This window comes from Podarcis filfolensis, assembly GCF_964270895.1.
Source record: "Podarcis filfolensis genome assembly, chromosome: 4".
NCBI lineage: Eukaryota > Metazoa > Chordata > Lepidosauria > Squamata > Lacertidae > Podarcis > Podarcis filfolensis.
Genome location: NC_139607.1, coordinates 100,154,962 through 100,179,357, shown reverse-complemented (window position 1 = coordinate 100,179,357; position 24,396 = coordinate 100,154,962). Strand labels below are relative to the sequence as shown.

General features: G+C 47.5%; 1 protein-coding gene across 6 annotated transcripts in view; it reads right to left on the bottom strand.

Annotated features, from left to right (window-relative positions):
* Positions 1 to 24,396, bottom strand: part of PDE2A (phosphodiesterase 2A) — a 353,586-nt gene that overhangs the window by 101,425 nt on the left and 227,765 nt on the right. For all 6 annotated transcript variants that reach the window (XM_083609655.1, XM_083609657.1, XM_083609658.1 and 3 more), the window contains one exon: positions 3,496 to 3,585. In XM_083609655.1, the coding sequence (XP_083465781.1) occupies positions 3,496 to 3,585 (90 nt within the window). The remainder of the gene's footprint in view (positions 1 to 3,495; positions 3,586 to 24,396) is intronic.

Below are 24,396 nucleotides of genomic sequence, written 5' to 3'. Positions count from 1 at the left end.
GGGATAACGACGATGACAACAACAACAACAACACAGTGGTACCTCGCGTTAAGTACTTAATTCGTTCCGGAGGTCCGTACTTAACCTGAAACTGTTCTTAACCTGAAGCACCACTTTAGCTAATGGGGCCTCCCGCTGCCACTGCGCCGCCGGAGCACGATTTCTGTTCTCATGCTGAAGCAAAGCTCTTAACCCGAGGTAATATTTCTGGGTTAGTGGAGTCTGTAACCTGAAGCGTATGTAACCCAAGGTACCACTGTACCTCGGCTTACAGACGCTTCAGGTTGCGTTTTTTTCGGGTTACAGATGCGCTGAAACCCAGAAGTACCAGAACGGGTTACTTCTGTGTTTCGGCAGTCATGCATGCACAGAAGCGCTAATTTGCGCTTTGCACATGCACAGAAGCACCGAATTGCAACCTGCACATGCGCAGCTGTGCCGGTGTGGGTTGCGAACATGCATCCTGCACGGATCACATTCGCAATCCGAGCGTCCACTGTAATATGCATAGGTTGGCCTCGGACCCATGGCAAGCTGCCATGTGCAGGTTTTAGGAACAGGTGGGGCTCATTGAACTGCATCTTCCTTTGGTAGTCGATTGCTTTGCAAGACAACCTGAGCAGTTTCGCCCTTGTGTGGCACACATTAGCTCAGGAAAGACCAGAGCAGCCACGCAGCAGTGCTTTGCTTTGAACTGGCCAGCTGAACTCCGGGACCTGAGTAATCCCCAAGGAGTTGCTGGATCAAAGCACAGCCTCACAGCTTGCACTCTGCTGAACCTGAGCTGCTTCTGAATCCAACTCTAAGGTCACGCAGCCAGATCTTCCAAGAGGTGCCACTCTCAAAAGAGAGGGAGAACAGTGTTTTTCTGGCTCTTCAGCCTCGCAGTCTGGCCACGGGAAGTGTCTTGGAACTTGACAAAATGCAAATATGAAAACGCCGTGACTAATTTTTACTTTCATCATGGGTGAACTGCCGGGTTGTCAATCATTCCCAAGAATATTAGTGCATTTATCATCTGAGATTTAATATGCATGTTTCTAAACAGTCAACGGAAGCATCTTTTTCAGATGTAGATATGTGAGATATTACTTAAAATTTTAAACACCAAAGCTACCACTTATTGCTTAAAGGAGGAGATACGGTATCTCTAAAACTCCCCCCCCCTCCATTACCTGCTATGGAAACACACCTGAATTGAAATGGAAAGACAGGTTGAAAAAAATTAAAAAATTAAAAAATTGTCCAGTGGCACCTTAGAGATCAACTAAGTTTGTTCTGGGTATAAGCTTTCGTGTGCATGCACACTTATACCCAGAACAAACTTAGGTGGTCTCTAAGGTGCTACTGGACAATTTTTTATTTATTTTTATTTATTTCGACTGCGTCAGACCATCATGGCTACCTACCTGAATCTAGAATCATGAAAGACAGGTGTGCCCTTAACCAAAAGCCCTGCAGAATAAAATTGGCCCCCACCAATTAATCAACACACATTTCAGCTGATTAAGCTGCTGGCCCTTATTGAGGAGAGGGAACAAGAAGAGGAGGAAGAGGAGGAGCTGCAGGTCAGTGGCAAAGGGAATGCCAGGTTTGTTTCGAAGGTCCCGGGTTCAAATCTCGACACCCCCAACTGAAAGGATCTCGGGTAGCAGGACAGCAAAGCCCTCCGGCCTTGAGAAAGCAGCTGTCCATCCCAGCAGATAATGCTGTTGTTTGCCACCCCAGTCTCCAAGCTGTGAGAAATTCCAGGGCTTCCAGGAGCTTGCCCTGGTGTTAGGTTTCCTTGGAATGAAGGTCAACAGAGACTGTGGTGTCTTTAGGATATCTGGATTTATTTAGACACACACACAACCAGAGCATAAGACGAAGGTGTTCCCAGCATTGACACCCCAACAGATCTTGCCTCTTCATTAGTCAGATCTTTGGATCCAGCACAGAGCAAGCAGGTCTCTGCGCATGCAGCTCCCATCCTGCTTTCAAGCTCAGCTCACACATATTTCCCACTATAGTTCTCCTACTTAGCAGGCAGGTGAGTGGGGTGGAAGAAAACACCGCCCCCCCCCAGCCTGGAGGGCACCATTCCTTAGCTGTAGCTTTTGCAGCCTAGCTCATTCTTTTGGGATGTTGATGAGGACACTTAAGTGGCCAGCTAAGGTCATTGTCTCCCCCCAAAACCTGCCTGACCCGTTCAGCAACAGCATCCTCTCTTAGATGCTAACTCCCACTGGGTACAAGACCCCAAGACCTGCAAGGGATTCGGGGCATCACCCAGACTGACCCCCTCCAAACCCACAACAATACTGAAGAAGACGGATCTAAACATAACCGAGTAGAAGGCAGTTTCTGGCGTTCTAGCCAGGAACATGAAGGCAAGTAAATGAAGTTCTGTGGATCAGAATCTCCAAAGATCTGCAGACAAAACCTCCAAAGATGCTTCAAAGCAGACTGGGACCTGTTGAGATTTCCATTCCACCTTAAGGAACAGACATGTGGAATTGTCACATGTCACATGTCTGTTTACATTCCAGCACAGTATGCTGGGAACTTCCATTGTGTATAGCTTTTGCTTTTCCCGTTCTCTCTGAGATGACATGAGAGAGAGATGACATGTTTCTTTGTCCTGATTTATGATTAATAAATCTGTAGTTGTAGTATGCTTCCACCAGCCTCACGCCTATTCTGTGTGCGCAGTTCTCTCTGCTAATAGCATGCCCTGGCTTTGAAGCCCGCGTCACTGATTTACGTCGGAGCATGGGCCGATGGAAGGAGACGGTACAGCTGGGGCTTGCCAGCTGGCCTCCCAGCCCTCTACACCTGAAAACTCAGTTTCTGTCAAAAGGGAGCCCCCTCCTCTCTCTGGCCATTTCAGCTGCACAGAATCATAGAATCATAGAATCATAGAATCATAGAGTTGGAAGAGACCACAAGGGCCATCAAGTCCAACCCCCTGCCAAGCAGGAAACACCATCAGAGCACTCCTGACATATGGTTGTCAAGCCTCTGCTTAAAGACCTCCAAAGAAGGAGACTCCACCACACTCCTTGGCAGCAAATTCCACTGTCAAACAGCTCTTACTGTCAGGAAGTTCTTCCTAATGTTGAGGTGGAATCTTCTTTCTTGTAGTTTGGATCCATTGCTCCGTGTCCGCTTCTCTGGAGCAGCAGAAAACAACCTTTCTCCCTCCTCTATGTGACATCCTTTTATATATTTGAACATGGCTATCATATCACCCCTTAATCTCCTCTTCTCCAGGCTAAACATGCCCAGCTCCCTTAGCCGTTCCTCATAAGGCATCGTTTCCAGGCCTTTGACCATTTTGGTTGCCCTCCTCTGGACACGTTCCAGTTTGTCAGTGTCCTTCTTGAACTGTGGTGCCCAGAACTGGACACAGTACTCCAGGTGAGGTCTGCACAGATTAAGCTGGAAGGGAAAAGAAGCTGCCGGTCCTCAGGCCAGCCCCCTCCTAAAATAAAAACTGACTGCTCTACTTACCACTTTGGGGAGAACCGAGGCGATGGCATCTTTGATGACTTCCCGGAGGCTGGAGACATCGATGACAGAGCCCAGGCTCAGCAAGGCATCCTGGGAGAAAGGGGAAAGCAGCAGGAGCTTTAGCACAGGAGAACTGCCCTGCCGGTTCAAAGACCCATCCATTCTTTATTATTTTTAAGAATTATTCATTTATTGCACGTCTATCCCGCTTTTTTAACCAGGAAGCTCCAGGTGGAGTCCATGGTTCTTCTCCCCCACCAGTTTAATCCCCACAACGACCTTGTGAGATAGGTTAACCTGAGAAGCAATGACTGTAATGGGATGGGAGAGCTTAAAACAAAGCCAAGATATTTCTCATCTGGCAACCAATGCATTTCTTTGCTTTCGCATAGTGCAGTGGTACCTCTGGTTGTGAACGGGATCCGTTCCGGAGGCCCATTCGCAACATGAGCAGAACGCAACCCATGTCTGCACGTGCGGGAGTCATGATTCGCCGCTTCTGCGCATGCACGTGACGTCATTTGGCGCATCTGCGCATGCGCTAGCGGTGAAACCCAGAAGTAACCCTTTCCAGTACTTCCGGGTCACCGTGGGACGCAAACTGAAAACGCTCAACCTGAAGCAAACATAACATGAGGTATGACTGTACATCGGAAGACAAGTCAAAAAAGCCCAGGACACACATTTTCACGGCCCTCTAGTAGCTGAGGTGGCTCATTGGCCAAAAGGAATGTATTTAGCGTTAAGTCTGGAAGTGTATGGGATGCGGGTGGCATTGTGGTCTAAACCACAGAGCCTAGGGCTTGCCAATCAGAAGGTCGGCGGTTCGAATCCCCGCCACGGGGTGAGCTCCCGTTGCTCGGTCCCTGATCCTGCCAACCTAGCAGTTCAAAAGCATGTCAAAGTGCAAGTAGATAAATAGGTACTGCTGTGGCAGGAAGGTGAACGGCATTTCCGTGTGCTGCTCTGGTTCACCAGAAGCGGCTTAATCATGCTGGCCACATGACCCAGAAGCTGTACACCGGCTCCCTTGGCCAATAAAGCGAGATGAGCGCCACAACCCCAGAGTCGTCCGTGACTGGACCTAACGGTCAAGGGTCCCTTTACCTTTACCTAGTAGTGTATACAGTCAAAACTCGATTCCCGAATGCTGAAAACCCAGAAGCAACTGCTCTGGTTTTCAAATGATTTTTGGAAACCAAACGTGCTACCTGGCTTCCATTTTGAGATTCCCTATTGTATTGAGGCTTCCGCTTTCAGTTTTTGGTTGTCAAACGTTTCAGAAGTCGAACGGTATTCCAGAACAGATTATGTTCTACAGCTGATGTTTGACTGTACAGTGGTACCTCGTTTTATGGACTTAATCCGTTCCAGAAGTCCGTTCTTAAACCGAAACCATTCTTAAACTGAGGCGCGCTTTCCCTAATGAGGTTCCCGCCACCGGTGCCCTTCCACCATTTGGCTTCCGTTCTTAGACTGAGGTAAAGTTCGCAAACCGGGACACTACTTCTGGTTTTGCAGAGTTCGTAAACTGAATCGTTCGTAAGCAGGACTTTTCGTAAACCAAGGTACCGCTGTACTCGATTCTGACCAAACCAGACTTCCTTGAGCACAATACACATCAGGAAGTATAGTCAGAATCTACTTGATCAAGTCTCAGGGACTTTGCTCTGGATTTATGTTGATTTTACACCTTGGCCTTTTCCTCTCCAGAAGATGTCCTGCAAGGCAGTGGGTAAATGCGAGCTCAAAACAGCGGAAGCTGCCCTATGCGGAGCCAGACCTACTGCCCCATCTAACTCAGCAGTGCCTGCGCTGACTGGCAGAAGCTTCACAGAGTTTCAGACAGGGAGTCTCTTGCAGATGCTGTTGTGGATTGAACCAGGTACCTTTTGCATGCAAGGCGAATGCTGAGCTACGGCCCTTGAATTTCTCCTCCACCCCAAACATGACTGAGGCTCGGCTTGGAATTACGAATCGGAAACCAAAGAAGAACCCTCTGTCTGCCTCTAGCTTGCGGAGGACAGTTATTACTTTTCATTTTCTGGTACTGACTTCTTATTTCTCCTTTTCTTTTCCCCCTCTCTAGTTTATAAGCACCGAGAGCCTGCAGGAACTAAAAGAGAAAGGGGCGGGGGATTGCTGTTCAGTTCGGTTTTATTTCTCCTTGCACACAATGTCCCCAAATCAGCATCTTTGGCTTCTACCAGAGATTCTCTCACTGCCTGTGGCATTTCGGCCACAGCGAGTGTGATTGATGGTGTTGCAGCAGCACACGAGATTCTTACGGGCGTTTTACCAACAGCAACATAAAAGTTTGTGAGTCCATAATGCTAACTCTCTCGGTTAGCATCTGCCAGTGATGAGCAGGGACGGAGAGGTGGGGTCACAGAGGACCAGGAGAAACAACCAACCCAACCCACAATGATAGAGAATAGCAACAGATCTGTCACTTTGCTGGGTTTGGGGTTTGTTGATGCACTGCATTCATATTCCGTCTTTCCTCCAGGGAGCTCAAGGTGGTGTATGTCATCCTTCCACGCCCCCTCCATCCTCATTTGACCTCCACAACAGCCCTGTGAGGTAGGTAAGGCTGCATGGCCAAGTGGGAGGATTTGAACTCTGGACTCCCAGGTTCTCTAACCACTGCACCATATTGGCTGCACACATGCCATGCATTTAAAACAGCCCTGCAAAGAATAATGGGAACTCTAGTTTACCCACCACAGTGCAACAGTTCCCAGGATTCTTGGGGGGTGCACTTTATTCTGTGTCCAGGGTGGTTGTCTCCCAGCTCCATCTGGTACGCAGGCTGAGACCCTCCCTGCCCACGGACTGTCTCGCCAGAGTGGTGCATGCTCTGGTTATCTCCTGCTTGGACTACTGCAATGCACTCTACGTGGGGCTACCTTTGAAGGTGACCTGGAAACTACAACTAATCCAGAATGCGGCAGCTAGACTGGTGACTGGGAGCAACTGCTGAGACCACATAACACCGGTCCTGAAAGACCTACATTGGCTCCCAGTACGTTTCTGATCACAATTCAAAGTATTGGTGTTGACCTCGAAAGCCCTAAACGGCCTCGGTCCAGTATACCTGAAGGAGCATCTCCACCCCCATTGTTCAACCTGGACACTGAGGTCCAGCTCCAAAGACCTTCTGGCGGTTCCCTCCCTGCGAGAAGCGAGGTTACAGGGAACCAGGCAGAGGGCCTTCTCTGTGGTGGCGCCTAGATGTCAAGGAAATAAACAACTATCTGACATTTAGAAGACATCTGAAGGCAGCCCTGTTTAGGGAAAGTTTTAATGTTTGATGTTTTATCATGTTTTCAATATTCTGTTGGGAGCAGCCCAGAGTGGATGGGGAAGCCCAGCCAGATGGGCGGGGTATAAATATTATTATTATTTAAATATTTGGAGTGTAGCGCTCAGTCTTTCCTGCTGTCCTCTTCCTCTCAGCGCTAGGAGTCACTATTTAGCTGGGGAGTGACTGGAGGAGAACATCCCTGCTTTGAGATGCTGAAGGTGCACATGCAGATCCCTAGCAAAATGATTTTTGAAAAAATCTTGATTTGTTAACAACAAAAACCTATCAAAAAGAAAGAAAACAAAGAATCAGACATTTGAGCCATAAAGCGTCAGAACTGAGAAGGACAAAAGTCGAAAGACAGTGCGCAGCATAGAGTATTAACTTGTACAAAGATTCCCTTCTCAAAGAATAAAGAAATACAAAAACGGAAGCATTATCCACCTGTGAGTTCATTATTGTGAATAAAGGTTCTATGTGGTCTTAAATGAGCCAGGCATTTGCTTCTGCTATGGACACTGAGTGACCGTGTACCTCATTTTGGTACTGTATAAGAAATGAATCCATGCCATTAAAAAAGAAAAACCCAGTCGTTCAAGCCCTGCTCTCTGGAGACATTTAGTCATTGAGATATATTTTCAAAAGGGGCAATTTGCCAAACCCTTGAATGCCAGCTATCTAAATTACTGATATTAAAGGTAAAAAAAAACACACACCACTGTTTTGCAAGGAATGGACTAACGCAGGCAAAGTGCGCTAATGGAGATCGGCTTTTCAGAGGTGGCCTCACTCTGACCCACAAGAGGGCAGAGAGGGCTCTCTCTTTCCTGCCCTGCTTAAAGGATTGCAGAATGGTTTGATAGAGTACGGGACAAAAATATCTCTTGAGGGGCTTCTACTGAAACCAGCAGGCACAATGGTTGGGGGACTTGGCTGGATCCAGTCCGGGAAGCAACATTTGATGGCTTTGAGCTCATCAATGATATCCGTGTTTTCTTGGACAGGGGGGAAATTGCTTCTAGAGCGGACTGTGATTCTGAGACCTGGGAGAACCCACACTGCAGCGCCCCCATGACCGATGGCCAGACAGGGTACCGCAGCAAAGATCAAGCGACCCAGATCACCAGTTGGGATCTTCTCTTCTCTCTCTCTCAGGGCCGGATTTAGGTTTGATGAGGCCCTAAGCTGCTGAAGGTAACGGGGCCCTTTATATGTCCAGCTGTCCTTTGTCAAAACCAAATTGTCACTGTTTCTTGTGTTAAATATATGCTATATGATAATTCACGGATCTAATAGGTATCTCAAGCCATTTGCACATAACAAAATATGTATTTTATTAAAGTAACTGTTGAACTGAAATGCATGGAGAATGTCAGCAACCTATATATAGAAATGAGTAAACCATATAGATCAGGAGTAGGCAAACTAAGGCCCGGGGGCCAGATGCGGCCCATTTGCCTTCTAAATCCGGCCCGCAGACTGTCCGGGAACCAGCGTGTTATGACTTGAGTAGAATGTGTAGAATGTGTCCTTTTATTTAAAATGCATCTCTGGGTTATTTGTGCGGCATAGGAATTTGTTCATTCCCCCCCCCCATATGGTCACTCCCCCCCCCCACAAGGTCTGAGGGCCCACGGCTGGGAAAGGTTGCTGACCCCAATATAGATTTTATATCTTATAAATCTTATATTTTAATTTTTTTTAGGGCCCCGAAGGGAGTGGGGCCCTAAGCTATAGCTTGTTTAGCTTATACGTAAATCCAGCACTTCTCTCTCTCTCTCTCTCTCTCTCTCTCTCTCTCTCTCTCTCTCTCTCCCTCTCTCATGGACATCCAATGTATCTGAAGATTTAGGGTAGATAAAATGAAATGCTTCTTTACACAGTACAGGGTCAAACTGTGTGACTCGCATCTACAGGGGTTAAAATGATGGCTTTACAGTGGTACCTCGAGTTAAGTACTTAATTCGTTCCGGAGATCTGTTCTTAACCTGAAACTGTTCTTAACCTGAAGCACCACTTTAGCTGCCGCCGCCGTGCGATTTCTGTTTTCATCCTGAAGCAAAGTTCTTAACCCGAGGTACTATTCCTGGGTTAGCGGAGTCTGTAACCTGAAGCGTCTGTAACCTGAAGCATCTGTAACCCGAGGTACCATTGTATAAGAGGATTACCAACTTCTGGAAGCCCCAGGAGAGGAGAGATGCTCTTGAGCTACTGCTTGCTTCCCCATTGAGGCACCTGGTGGGCCCCTGTGAGAACAGGATGCTGGACTAGGTGGGCCATTGGTCTGATCCAGCAAGCTATTCTTATGCTTTTAAGCTGCCCATGGGAACTTCAGCGGGTGCAAGGTCAAGGACAATAAGATCCCCGCTCTATTCTGCCTTGCTCAGACGCCACCTGGAATCCTGTGTTTACTTCTGGGAACCCCAGTTGAAGAAGAATATCGACAAGCTGGAAGGTGGGCAGAGGAGGGCGACCAAGATGATCCAAGGGTCTGGAAACTGAGCCTTATTGAGGGAGTATGTGAAGACAGAGAGGGGACCTGATAAAGGTAAAGGGACCTCTGACCATTAGGTCCAGTCGTTGCCGACTCTGGGGTTGCGGCACTCATCTCGCTTTATTGGCCGAGGGAGCTGGCATACAGCTTCCGGGTCATGTGGCCAGCATGACTAAGCCGCTTCTGGCGAACCAGAGCAGCACACGGAAACGCCGTTTACCTTCCCGCCGGAGCGGTACCTATTTATCTACTTGCACTTTGACGTGCTTTCGAACTGCTAGGCTGGCAGAAGCAGGGACCGAGCAACGGGAGCTCACTCCATCACGGGGATTCGAACTGCCGACCTTCTGACTGGCAAGCACTAGGCTCTGTGGTTTAGCCCACAGCGCCACCCGCGTTGAGAGCCATCTTCAAATATCTGAAAGGCTATTGGACGGAGCAGGCTTGCTTTCTGCTACTCCACAGCGGAGGACCTGAACCCAGTGGTTTCAAATGACAAGGAAAGAGATTTCAGACAAGCATTAGGCAGAACCTTCTGGTGACAAGAGCTGTTAGACAGAGGAGTGGTCTCCCTTGGGAGGCGGTGAACTCTCCTTCCTCGGAGGTTTTTAAGTGAGGGTTGGCTGGCCATCTGTCAGGGATACTTTTCGCTGTGGTTCTCGCATTGTAGCGGGTTGGACTAGATGACCCTCAGGGGTCCCTTCCAACTCTAGAATGCTGTGATTCTACAAGCTGATTCCCCCCCCAAAACAAAAAAAAATCTGACAGCTGCTGCTGTCTCTTTTGAGAAGGATAGTAGGAAAGCTGACAGGCATCAAAGAGAAAGATTGAGAGGGACTATACAAATTGGAACACATTCCATGCACAAAGGAGAGGGCATTGCATGGGTGGGGGGCGGCTCCCCCCACAGCTGGAGAGGGCATTTTCTTACGTCTACGCCTGCCCCGACCTTTTCCCTTTGCGTGGAGCTGCTGTTGTTTGTTCCCCAGCTGTGATTGATGCTGTGCTATTGTGCCCTCCGAAAATGTCACCGCGGGAGCACTGCGAGATCAGCAATGCTGGCAGATTGAAATCGGAGCCGGGAGCCGATGTGCCCATCATGGCCGGGAATCGGTGCAGATTACTAAGGAGCCGCCATGTACAACACTAGCACCCCTATAAGGCTGCTCCTGGAGTCTCAGGGCACCCCATGGCAACCCGAGCGAGACCCCTCCAGACACGGATTATATCAGTAGCTACATCAGTATGAACAGATCTACACAAATCTATTTAATGTGCCTAATTCAGGTGAGAAACACAGAATGGAAGGGTCCCTTAGGGGGAGCTATTTGGGTTTTTATTTTGGTGGGATGTGAAACACAAGAGCAGTCAAGTACAGTGGTACTTCGGGTTAAGAACTTAATTTGTTCTGGAGGTCCATTCTTAACTTGAAACTGTTCTTAACCTGAAGCACCACTTTAGCTAATGGGGCTTCCCGCTGCTGCCGCGCCGCTGCTGCGCAATTTCTGTTCTCATCCTGAAGCAAAGTTCTTAACCCAAGGTACTTTTCTGGGTTAGCGGAGTCTGTAACCTGAAGCATCTGTAAGCCAAGGTACCACTGTACAACATCCCTAGAGTGGACATAAAAGGGGATGTCTGGACCAGCCAGTTGGAAATTCCTGTATCTCCTGTCTGGGACAGACTTCCTCTGCATGTGACTAGAGGTGGGCGTGGCCTCACCTGTGCAGGTAACAAAAATATAGGACTGTCCGCCATCTCTCTCTCTATGACTACTTTCGTCGAAGAAGCAACAAAGGGACTGTCTCCTTATGAGATAGTTTCCAGGTGTATGTTACTTTTCTAAGCTAAGTCTGCCTTCTGGGATCCAACTGTGAACAGAATGTGAGTGAGTAAACTCTTTTTATACTTTTATAGAAGACTGTGTCGTGTCTTATCTTTTATGATAATAATAATAATAATAATAATTTATTATTTGTACCCCGCCCATCTGGCTGGGTTTCCCCAGCCACTCTGGGCGGCTTCCATATGAGGGAATAAGGGGGAAATACCAGAACAGTTATTATAGGGGCTTTAGCGAGCCTGAGCAAACGCATCCGCTGTTAGTTTTAAAAAGGGGAATGTTACTCTGCTAAATTGTGGAACTTGTTGGAAAGGCTGTAATCAAGCAATATATCCTCTCCTGAATCCCTGAACATTCCCACAATTTTTGCAGAGCTCACCCAAACAGCCAGGGGTGCTTTGAAAAGGATCTTGGTTCTTTTTTGCTCTCTTTCCAACTCTGCAATCCGGTCCGCTTAGCTGCTCTTGCATTCCTTTTCCGAAGATGGAGGTTCCTGTCGCGAGTGCCAGCTATTGAAAGCGTCATCCTCCATGAATTTGATCAACTCCCTTTGAGAGCCATCTAATCTATCATCCATCTTCTGCAGATGAACTATGGCTGTATCCACAACTGATATTCAGAAGTATTCACTGCCTCTGTCCATGGAGGCATAGCTTAGTCCTGATGTCCAGCAGCCATCTCTAGCCCTCTCCTCTTCCATGAATTTGTCCAATCCTCTTTTAAAGTTGGTGGCCATCACTGCCTCCTGTGGCAGGGAGTTCCATAGTTTAACAATGTGCTGCAAGAAGGAAGACTCCCTTTTATCTGCCCTGAATAGTCCAACAATCAGCTTCGTAGGTTGCCCTCTAGTTCTAATGTTATGAGAGAGGGAGAAAAACTTTTCTCTCTTCACTTTCTCTCTGCCATGCATAATTATGTCTTATTCTTTGGTGATCACTCATAGCCAAGTAAGATTGTCTTCCATAAACACGGTCTTAACAATGAGTCCGTAAGTGATTGTGGAGGCCAATTCTGGATCCACACGTCCTTCCACGGTGAGGACACAGGTTTCTGGGCAGGAGTTGATCACGGTGTGGATTTGCCAAGCATGCCTTCCTCTTAGCACGTTTCTCCCTTGCGTCCTGAGTTTGAGTGTCTTCAAAGCCCATGACACCTTTGGTCAAGGCTGTTCTCCAATTAGGGCACTCGCAGGCCAGTGTTTCCCAGTTGATGGTGTTTATACTACATTTTTTAAGATTTGCCTTGAGACAGTCTTTAAACCTCTTTTGTTGACCACCAGCATTACGCTTTCCATTTTTAAGTTCGGAATAGAGTAGTTGCTTTGGAAGACGATCATCAGGCACCCACACTATACGACCAGTCCAACAAAGCTGATGTTGAAGAATCATTGCTTCGACACTGGTGAACTTTGCTTCTTCCAGTACACTGGCATTAGTTCACTTGTCTTCCCAAGTGATGTGTAAAAATTTTCAGAGACACCGTTGGTGGAATCTTTCAAGGAGTTGGAGATGGCGTTTATAAGTGGTCCATGTTTCACAAGCATAAAGTAAGGTTGGTAGTACAATAGCTTTGTAAACAAGCATTTTGGTTTCCCTGCAAATGTCCCGGTCCTCAAACACTCTGCACTTCAATCGGGAGAAAGCCGCACTCGCAGAGCTCAGGCGATGCTGGATTTCGGCATCAATGTCGGCCCTTGTGGAAAGATAACTGCCCAGGTAGGAGAAGTGGTTAACATTTTCCAACGTTATATAAGCTTCTATCATGTCACCTCTTTCTCACTTTCCCAAACGCTGCAGCTTTTCGCTCCATCTCCTCGAGCATTCTGTTTGCCCTTTTCCGACTCTGCCACCTCCGTTTTGAGGAGAGGTGACCAGACCGGATCTATCATGAGCACCCAAAAACAGCCTTGCTGTTGCCCTCTTCAAGGGCAGTGCTGCGTATTGCAATGGACCCATGTCCCCTTCTCAAGAGGCGCTGCTCTGTGTGTGCGAGTTAGACCCCATCTGACAGAGTCCGCCCCAGCGAGCGTCCCCCAAAGTTCTCCGCTGACAGTGCACACTGCTTAAGGCAACCGTTAATTTTTTAAGACGCTTGGATGAGACCGAATCCAAAATGTACCTTTTGCGTTTTGAATATTTACTGGTAGGTTGTAACTTTCCAACTCCCCATACTCCTCGACGAACGCAAGATGCAATATTCATAAGACTAGCAAAGAGTGCAAGAGCAGGTAAGCACACTTGAGTTGGGGAGGGAGTGAAATAGAACCAGGCTCCTCTTTGGAAACGGGTCGGCAGGGTTTTTTTGGGGGTGGGGGGCATATATACAAATTACACACTAAGGAACTGCTGAGTGTCGCGTCTCAGGCCTAAATCGTGCACATTAAATTGATTTGTGCGTATGTGTTCAGACTGTAATCATCTGCTTCTGATATGAGGTGGTGGAGATTTAATTGCTGTTTTCCCTGCATATCCCCCCTCCCTTTATTTCTTTTGTCACATCGAGCAACAGCAAACTCAGATGCAGACAGGATTGGAGCCATTGAGGGTCCAGGGGGAAGCAGAAGCATTCTATGGGGAACCTCGGGGTTTGCAGGAGTACAATAAGCAGTAAAAAACAAACAAACCCTGTCTATGCACTGTGTGAAGGCGGCCTTAATTTTATCTGAATCTATATGCTTAATAAAGTATTAATGTCACTAGGTCAACCGTGTAATGCAGCAGCAAAAAAGGCTAGTGCTATTCTAGGCTGCATCAACAGAAGTCTAGTGTCCAGATCAAGGGAAGAAATAGTACCACCATATTCTGCCTTGGTCAGATTACACCTGGAATACTGTGTCCAGTTCTGGGCACCACAATTTAAGGAGGATGTTGACAAGTTGGAATGTGTGCAGAGGAGGGCAACCAAGATGATCGAGGGTCTGGAAACAAAGCCTTATGAGGAATGGTTGAAAGAGCTGGGTCTGTTTAGCCTGGAAAAGAGGAGACTGAGAGGAGATAGGATAGTCACCTTCAAATATCACAAGGGCTGTCACATGGAAGAGGAAGCAAGCTTGTTTTCTCCTGCTCTGGAAGGTAGGACTCGAACCCATGGCTTCAAGTCGCAAGAAAGGAGCTTCTGACTATACATAAAGAAAAACTTTCTGACAGTAAGAGCTGTTCCAAAGAGGAACAGTCTCCTCGGGAGGTTGTGGACTCTCCTGGCATGGAGGTCTTTAAGCAGAGATCGGACGGCCATCTGTCATGGATGCTTTAGTTGAGAGTCTTGCATTGCAGAGGGTTGGACTAGATGACCCTTAGGGTCCCTTCTAACTCTACAGTTCTGTGATTCATTGGCCCTTTGGGAAATTTTGCAGGGGTGCAAATCCTGTTTGAATTCTCCACCAGCAGCAGAGTCCCAGGTGAAGCTCCACTCAGCGATTATTCCTTCCTTAAAAGGCTGCTCCCTGCCTCTCCATTTGCAACCGCCCTCCTTTTCTAGGTTGGGTGCAATGACCTGTGCATTTACTCTAACTGCTCGCTGTCAAATCTTGTGCATTAACAGCCTACGACCTTGACTCCAAAGCTGCCTCTCCACACAGCGAGACGTCATTGGTGAGCTCCATCAGATGCAGAGTTAGGGATGCCGTAAACAACGGGCTAAGTTGTCGTGGCTGAGCTGAAAGCAGGGGTTATCAGGCTGGCCTCCAAGAGGGAGAGGAGCTGGCAGCCAGCCGAGCTTGGCAAGGCGGGAGGTCAAGGGCCTCCCAGCATCCCCACAGAAGTCTCAAGGCTGGGCTGGGCCAGGGGCTTTTTCATACAACATAAGAACATCAAAAGAGCCCTTAAATGATCAGGCTAGCTGTCCATCAAGTCCAGTATCCTGTTCTCACGATCGGCAATCAGATGCCCATTATGGGAAACCAAAACCACTAGAATGCCTATATTGTGCAAATCCATATGATTTAGAACCACGCACAACTGATGAAGCCCCTTGGGGCAAAACAGAGGAATATCCAGGAATCCTTGTCTTGCCTACCTGTGCCAACATCTACCAGTGCCAGTTTCTTATGTCCACCAACCTTATCAGCTTCATTAGACACTTACTGTGCAAGACTATTTCATGGTACTCTTCTAAGGAATACGTCAGATAGGAAAATACAAGAGAAGATGAAGAAATTAGAAAGGAATGCACTACGGGACTGACAAAATAGGAATCTGATTTTGTACATACAGTGGTACCTCGGGTTAAGAACTTAATTCGTTCTGGAGGTCCTTTCTTAACCTGAAACTGTTCTTAACCTGAAGCACCACTTTAGCTAATGGGGCCTCCGGCTGCTGCCGTGCCGCCATCATGCAATTTCTGTTCTCATCCTGACGCAAAGTTCTTAACCCGAGGTACTATTTCTGGGTTAGCGGAGTCTGTAACCTGAAGCGTATGTAACCCGAGGTACCACTTGGACTTGGTGGTTAACTGAATAAGCTACATTTTAATATGTTAGGTCACGATGCTGATTTTGACATTATGAGAAAAGGTAAAGGGACCCCTGACCATTAGGTCCAGTTGCGGACGACTCTGGGTTTGCGGAGCTCATCTCGCTTTACTGGCCGAGGGAGCCAGCGTACAGCTTCCGGGTCATGTGGCCAGCATGACTAAGCCACGTCTGGTGAACCAGAGCAGCGCACGGAAACACTGTTTACCTTCCCGCTGGAGTGGTACCTATTTATCTACTTGCACTGTGTGCTTTCAAACTGCTAGGTTGGCAGGAGCTGGGACTGAGCAACAGGAGCTCACCCCGTCGCGGGGATTCGAACCGCTGACCTTCTGATCGGCAAGCAGTTTGCAATTGTTATTATACAGCCTATTACATTTACGTCATTATGGGAAACCAGCAAGCAGGATTCAAGCACAGGAACAGCACTCTCCCCTCCTGTGGTCTTTGGCAACTGGGGTTCAGAGGCATCGCTGCTTCTGACTGTGAAGGCAGAGCAAAATCATTGCGCTTAGTAGTCATCAATAGCCCTCTCCTCCTCCACGAATTTGTCCTGTCCTCTTATAAAGCCACCTGGATTGGTGTTTGTCATCACTCCGTCCTGTGGGAGGGAGTTCCACAGTTTAACTATGCGCTTTCCTTCATCAGTTCCAAATCTTCCAACAAATATGAGTTAGGGGGAAATATTGCAAGCAGATCTATCCTTGGCTACTAGCCAGAATCACCCAAAGGGCAACTGTCAGCATTTCAGCTTTGCAGGCATAATGACAGAGGGCGGATGTACTGATCTTCCCTGTTCGAAAGACTTCCTGGGGACTCTCCTGTCTGCCTGGCCGCTGTGGGTGGAGAGAACAACGAGCCAGGAAGGCAGGCCTGTCACATTTGTCCTCTTCCTGGCAAATTGTTCATCTTGAACTTGCAAATTTGCCATTATTCATGAATTATTCCCTCATTTGCAATGTCACACAATCTGCCATTCTGTCACAGAGTGTTTTCTTTCCTTCTTTTCCTATTCCTTCTCCCTGTTTTCTAGCATACTTTAGGCTTCTGTGAGCTCTTCCTTGACATCTCTCAAGCCAAGGTGGGAACTCTCAGGATGTAGTTTGTTTGAATTTAAGATCTGGAATCAGCGTGATGTCCTGCTTCAAAAGGACTGGAACAAATTTAAATTTTACATGGAAGAAAATTGTAAACATCTGAAAACGTTTGTAGGCTTGAAATGAAATGTTTTGTAATGTATACACAAGGAACTGATTTACCGATAACAAGGTGAAATACTACAATATGATAGAGGGTAAATAAGTGATTATAGAAATGCTAATAATATGGACAAACAAAGCAAAGCAGAGACATCACCTTGCCAACAAAGGTCCGTCTAGTTAAAGCCATGGTTTTCCCAGTGGTGATGTATGGAAGTGAGAGCTGGACCATAAAGAAGACTGATCGCCAAAGAATTGATGCTTTTGAATTATGGTGCTGGAGGAGACTCTTGAGAGTCCCATGGACTGCAAGAAGATCAAACCTATCCATTCTGAAGGAAATCAGCCCTGAGTGCTCACTGGAAGGACAGATCCTGAAGCTGAGGCTCCAAGACTTTGGCCACCTCCTGAGAAGAGAAGACTCCCTGGAAAAGACCCTGATGTTGGGAAAGATGGAGGGCACAAGGAGAAGGGGACGACAAAGGACGAGATGGTTGGACAGTGTTCTCGAAGCTACGAACATGAGTTTGACCAAACTGCGGGAGGCAGTAGAAGACAGGAGTGCCTGGCGTGCTCTGGTCCAGGGGGTCACGAAGAGTTGGACATGACTAAATGACTAAACAATAACAACAAGAATATAGAAAGATGTGTGGAAGTCAGAAAGAGGGAGGGAAGGAGGTTGATGCTCTTATAGAGTAATGTATTAAGCTATAGAATTATGCAACAAAATGTGAATATGATAAAAATGGAAAACTCAATAAAAATTATTTTTAAAAAAAGAAAAAGAAACTTTGACGTCTCTCAAGGATGTACTTTATGTTTGGCTTTAAGGACTGTAACTGCGCCAAAATTCCCCAGAAGGTAATTTTCTGAGCTGCTTTTTCCAGCTCCTCAATGCCAAACTCTTCCGACTGCCCCCAAAGAATATCCAGCAAAATGCCCCCAGTGTCACAGAATGGTAGAGTTGGAAGGGGTTCCCAAGTGTCAGTCTAGTCCAACCCCTTGCAATGCAGGAATCACTGCATGCAAAAAGGCTGGAGAATTCGGGGAGGTCACATTTGTATGACACGATTCGTTACAGCTGCTGCTACAGCAAAGCCCACACGCCAGTTGTCGCTTTTCACCTGCCCGCCCATCTCTGAGTCACTCTCTCCCACCGTTGGCTGGATTGCTGTGATGTCTCGGCATGCTCACGAACACCCCAACTGCTCAGGGCAAAACTGCCAGAAAAAGAATACAGTGGTACCTCTGGATGTGAATGGGATCCGTTCTGGAGCCCTGTTCACATCCTGAAGTCAACGCAACCCGTGTCCGTGCATCTGCGCGTGCGCAGGTCACGATTCGCTGCTTCCACGCATGTGTGTGATGTCATTTTGAGCTTCTCCACATGCGTGAGTGGTGAAACCCGGAAGTAACGTGCTCTGTTACTTCCGGATTGACATGGAGCGCAACCCGAAAATATTCATCCTGAAGCTACTTCAACCTGAGGTATTGCAAAGAGTTCGTATTTTGTGCAAGAGGCATGAAAGTTGGGTGAGGTGGTGTTTATGCATGTGTACGTGTGGTGGGGACTAATTTCACACAACTGTGGGGTCAGAAGATTATTTACTAACTTATTTTTTATGGGAAAAAAAACCCTTATATTCTACCCTTCGTCTTATGACCTCAGGGCAGTTTACAAGGTCAAAACAGTCAAGGTAATCAGTAAAAATAAATTATGGAATCACACTCATAGAATTGTTGAAATCTCAGCTAAAGCATCCATGAAAGATGGCCTTCAACCTCTGCTTAAAAACCTCTAAGGAAAGAGCCCACCACTTTCCAAGAGAGACCGTCAAATGTCTCTTCCCGATGTTTAGTCAGAATCTCCTTTCTTGTAACTTGAAGCCACGGGTTCAAATCCTACCCTCCGGAGTGGGAGAAAACAAGCTTGCTCCATCCTCTGTATGCCAGCCCTTTGGATATTTGAAGATATCTCCTCTCAGCCTTCTCTCTTCTAGGCTAAACATACTGAATTACATAATACAATTGAATAAACACCAGCTCTCTGTAAAATACCACTAATCAGGCCAATGACTTAATTATGAACCGCCTGCGGAAAAAAGAGAGGATTTCAGGCAGCACCCAAGGGTTAGCAGAATTTGTGCCAGCTGAATCTCCGGGGAGTGGATTTCATAACTGGGTCACTATTGCTAGAAGGTCACAGATCCTGCTGAGGAGGTTCTCCCCAGCAGATCTCGAATCATGGGAATTTATCCTGGGGGAAGAGCTCTCTTATTTAAATGGGCCCTGAGGCATCCAGGGCTTCATATCAGCAGAATAGTTTGTGGACAGGTAGGAAGACGGAGAGCTGAGAAGCCAGAACTCTCGGTTTTGCTTTAGAAGGGTCAAATTGTCCTTGAAAGTGCCTTAAAATCACATCTGCTGGAAAGCAAGCCCTGCTGAAGTCAACGGGGATTATGCACTCAGGTAAGCGGGGTCAGATCTCTCCATCCTTGCTGACACCTGTTTTGCAGCTTTCTGCTTGTTGCCCAGGAAGCTTCAGGTGGGAGAGAAAGTGGCGGCCGCAGGCAAAATGGGAGCCTCCTTCTCCCAAAACACACATTGACATTCTCCTTTGCATACACCTGCCCAGAAGCTATTTTCTCCAGCAGTGATAACAGCTGGCAAGTGACGTGGCTCTGATATGCATTATGTAAGACAGCTGCAGAGAGAGAGAGAGAGAGGTGACAGGATGAAATGCTGGCCAATCATATAACTCCAAAAGCCCACAAACAGGGTGACAAGACAGCATTTGTCCCCCAGCAACTGGTACTCAAGCGGTACGTGTGCAGAGGAGGGTGACCAAGATGATCAAGGGTCTGGAAACTAAGCCTGATGAGGAATGGTTGAAGGAGCTGGATATGTTCAGCCTGGAAAGGAGGAGACTTAGAGGAGATATGAGAGCCATCTTCAGATATCTCAAGGGTTGTCAAATGCAGGGCTATTTTTCTACACCAGGGGTCAACAAACTTTTTCAGCAGGGGTCCGGTCCACTGTTCCTCAGACCTTGTGGGGGGCCAGACTATATTTTGGAGGGAAAATATGAACGAATTCCTATGCCCCACAAATAACCCAGAGATGCATTTTAAATAAAAGGACACATTCTACTCATGTAAAAACACGCTGATTCCTGGACCATCCACAGGCCGGATTTAGAAGGCAGTTGGGCCGGATCCGGCCCCCGGGCCTTAGTTTGCCTACCCATGTTCTACGCAAAGAGGTGCCAGAACTCACCATGAACGTCTCCTTCGTTTTCTTATAATGGCAGGGGCGCCCACCTGAGAGGCGCTGGATCTGAGTTTGGCAGGTTTTGTCTGGGGAAAAAAGCCCTGGTCATGTGGAAGATGGAAGAAGCATGTTTTCTCCTCCTCTGGAAGGTAGGACTTGAAACAATGGGTTCAAATTACAAGGAAGGAAATTCCAACTAAATATTAGGAAGAACCTTCTGACGGAGAGGACTCCTTCAGAAGGTGTGGTCTCTCCTTCATTGCAGGTTTTAAAACAGAGGTCGGATCACCACTTTTTAGCTGTAGTTGTCTCATCACAGGGGGTTGGACTAGATGACCCTGGGTGTCCCTTCCAACTCTACAATTCTATGGTTCTCAAATGTGGTGCTCTAATGAGAGTTGTTTTGGATGAGAGCTCCCACCAGCCCCAGCCCTGGCTTCTGCTTGTTTGTACATTGTCAGGTATATGGCGCTTTTAAAACAGAAAATGTCTGCCAAATTCAAATATCTTGGCATTTGGAGCCGGACTTAGTTACTTTCTCCTTCATCAGGCCAGATGGTTCGGGCAATCAACAATGTGCAGACAGTTTGAAGTTGAAGCTGCCAAACAATGAATGAATAATGAAGCAGAGAAGGAACGAAACCACGGGAATAACTAACACCTAAGTTTGCAGCCCGAGAAAATGCTTCTTTGCTTGCAAGCGCTTCAGACTGAGCATCACAAACACAGCAGACGGAAAGTGCTTTAAAAAAAAGAAATCTAATAAAATAATGATTTGTCAGAGTTGTTGTAGCAGCAGCGCTGAGGAGAGTAATTCAGCAAGGTTTCACGATGAAGCAGACTTTCTCGCAGGTGCCAAGAGCGGAATATTCAACGCAGCCAAAATATCCATCAGGGATATTAAGCCTCGTGCGTTAAAATGCCATTCATGTTCCTGGGATGAAGTTGCTCCATCGAAGCTGGAAGGAGAAGGGCTTTAAATCAGGGGTGCCAAGGAAACCTGGCTCTCCCCCTGCCCCCCCCCCCGCCTGCCCCCTGGCTAATGTCCAACACTATCCACACAACAGCTAAGCTGAAATCCTTGGCCCTCAATTGCAACTCTGCAGCCATTCCGTGGTCTGATTCTGCTGTTACATTTTGGTGCTTCCTGGATCTCTTTCCGAAGTCACTGCAGTATTCAGTATGCTTGTGAAACACAGACCACTTACAAACACCATCTCCAACTCCTCGAAAGAGTCCATCAACGGTGCCTCCGAAAAATATTACACATCACTTGGGAAGATAGGCGAACTAATACCAGTGTACTGGGAGAAGCAAAGATCACCCCCCGTGTCGAAGCAATGATTCTTCAACATCAACTTCATTGGACTGGTCATGTTGTTCGGATGCCTGATTATCGTCTGCCAAAGCAACTACTTTATTCCGAACTTAAAAACAGAAAGCGTAATGCTGGTGGTCAACAAAAGACGTTTAAAGACTCTCTCAAGGCAAATCTACAAAAAAGCAGTATAAACACCAACAACTGGGAAACACTGGCCTGTGAGTGCTCCAGTTGGAGAACAGCCTTTACCAAAGGTGTCGTGGGCTTTGAAGACACTCAAACTCAGGACGCAAGGGAGAAACGTGCTAAGAGGAAGGCACGCTTGGCAAATCCACACCGTGATCAACTTCCACCCGGAAACCAATATCCCCACTGTGGAAGGACGTGTGGATCCAGAATTGGCCCCCACAGTCACTTGCGGACTCACTTTTAAAACCGTGTTTATAGAAGACAATCTTACTCGGCTACGAGGGATCGCCAAAGAAGAAGAAAGAAGCCCCTCTCTTTGTGAAATGGATACTTGCCCGACTTAATGGCTTTGTTCTCACATGTAGTCATCCATGCAACAATTTTTGCCACCCTACAGACTTTTTTCTTTTCTTTTTCCTTTTTAAGTCATGCTTAAAGGTAAAGGTAAAGGTACCCCTGCCCGTACGGGCCAGTCTTGACAGACTCTAGGGTTGTGCGCCCATCTCACTTAAGAGGCCAGGGGCCAGCGCTGTCCGGAGACACTTCCGGGTCACGTGGCCAGCGTGACAAAGCTGCATCTGGCGAGCCAGCGCAGCACACGGAAACGCCGTTTACCTTCGCGCCAGTAAGCGGTCCCTATTTATCTACTTGCACCCGGGGGTGCTTTCGAACTGCTAGGTTGGCAGGCGCTGGGACCAAGCAACGGGAGCGCACCCCGCCGTGGGGATTCGAACCGCCGACCTTTCGATCGGCAAGCCCTAGGCACTGAGGCTTTTACCCACAGCGCCACCCGCATCCCCAAGTCATGCTTACATACTGCTAAATTTAGCACTCTCTCCCCCACCCCCAAATCCAGCATTTTTTATGGTACACCTGCAGTAGAAACAGGAGTTTCTGCACAAACCACAGTTCCTGGCCCGCACCAGTTTTCTGCAGAGGATGAGGACCTTTGCTTACTGCAAAGGGGCATGCTCAGTAAACTGTAGTTGAAATGTGAAGCGGACTTTCTCTAGCCGGAGACATCCTTCTTGTGTTTAAATATATTTATATATAATCATCTTCTCTCCTTCCAAGGCTGGTGTGCATCTTACAAGGACTCAGTGGTGTAGCGTGGGTTGTCAGCACCCGGGGCAAGGCAAGTAATTTGCGCCCCCTAACCCGTGGATTTGCCCTAACCCCAGATGTTGCGCCCGGTGCGGCCCGCCCCCCCTGCACCCCCACGCTACGCCACTGCAAGGACTGATCCATGTATTGATTTCCTCCCAGGCATTTAAGGAAAAAAGGAATCTGTTTACTTAAAACTGGAGGCAATCTCGATTTTGCTTTACCAGAAGCAAGGAAGCATTGAGGGAGACGCATTTCAGACCCTCCAAGTGTCCCTATTTTCCAGGGATGTCCCTGACTTAGAGAAGCCATCCCGGTTTCTGATTTGATCCCAGAATGTCCCACTTTTCCTCAGGACATCCTAATTTTCCTTGGAGAAATGTTGGAGGGTCTGGAGTTATCTGACCCCGAGCCGTCTGAAGGCTATCCTGTATAGGGGTTGCTTTTTTAACGTTTAACGTTTTATTGTGTTTTTATATATGTTGGAAACTACCCAGAGTGGCTGGGGCAACCTAGTAAGATGTGTAGGGTATAAATAGTAAAAATATCATTATGAAATGGGACATCCCTATTTTCAACGGAGAAAACTTGGAGGGCCTGTCATTTCAGACGAGGGTGGTTTGTTTACAGGACTTGAAAAAGCCTCGAGGAATTTTGCATCATGCTCAGTGCAAGAGTCTTCCATCTTCGCCCGAGTTCAGAGAGTCCATCTCCTCACAAGTCTCTTAAAATATCCCCCCAGGAGAAGCTAAACTGGAGGGCTGCTCCTGTGTCCTTTGGGCCCAAAAGACTCCCTGCACAACTGGGATAGCCAACAGGCAAAGGGAATCGTCTACAGTGGTACCTCTGGTTGCGAACGGGATCCATTCCGGAGGCCCCTTCACAACATGAAAGGAATGCAACCCGCAGTGGCGCATCCGCGCACACACGGGTTGCGATTCACTGCTTCTGCGCATGCGCGTGACATCATTTTGTGGGTCTGCACATGCGCGAGCGGCAAACCCTGGAAGTAACCCTTTCCAGTACTTCCGGGTCACCGCGTGACGTAACCTGAAAGAACGTAACATGAAGCAGACCTAACATGAGGTATGACTGTATTATTTTTATAATTTGTTGGAAGCTGCCTGAGTGGCTGGGGCAACCCAGTCAGATGGGTGGGGGACATATAATAAAGTTGTTGTTGTTTACATTTATATAACACCTTTTCTACAAGGTTCCTGATCAACCAGTCATCAATTTGAGCCAAGCAAATTTGTGCATCATTCATAAAGATACCCACAAACACATGGCTTCCTTCCTTTCTTCCTTCCTTCCTCCCCCTCCTCATGTAATTCCCGCAACAACCCTGCGAGGTGGGCTAGGGTGAGAGGCCGTGACTGGCCCCCAAGGTCACACCTAGTGAGCTTCATGTCTGAGTTGTGGGGATTCGAACCCTGCTCTTCTCCCAGGTCCTAGTCCGATGCTCTAACCACTACGCCCAGCCACCGTGTTATGAATGATGTGGAGGAAAGAAAGAGAGCGAAATGAAGCCTGTCTGCCTCTCTCACCCACACACTAGAGCCGAGGACAATCCAGGTTCTCTCTCGAAGTGTAATTAGCCAATTAGCCTATCAAATCCATCATCATTCCATGACAAGAGGCTTTTAAAGGGATTAGCGATGTTTGTGGAGGATACGTCCATCAATGTATATCAGCTGCCGCAGCTCCAA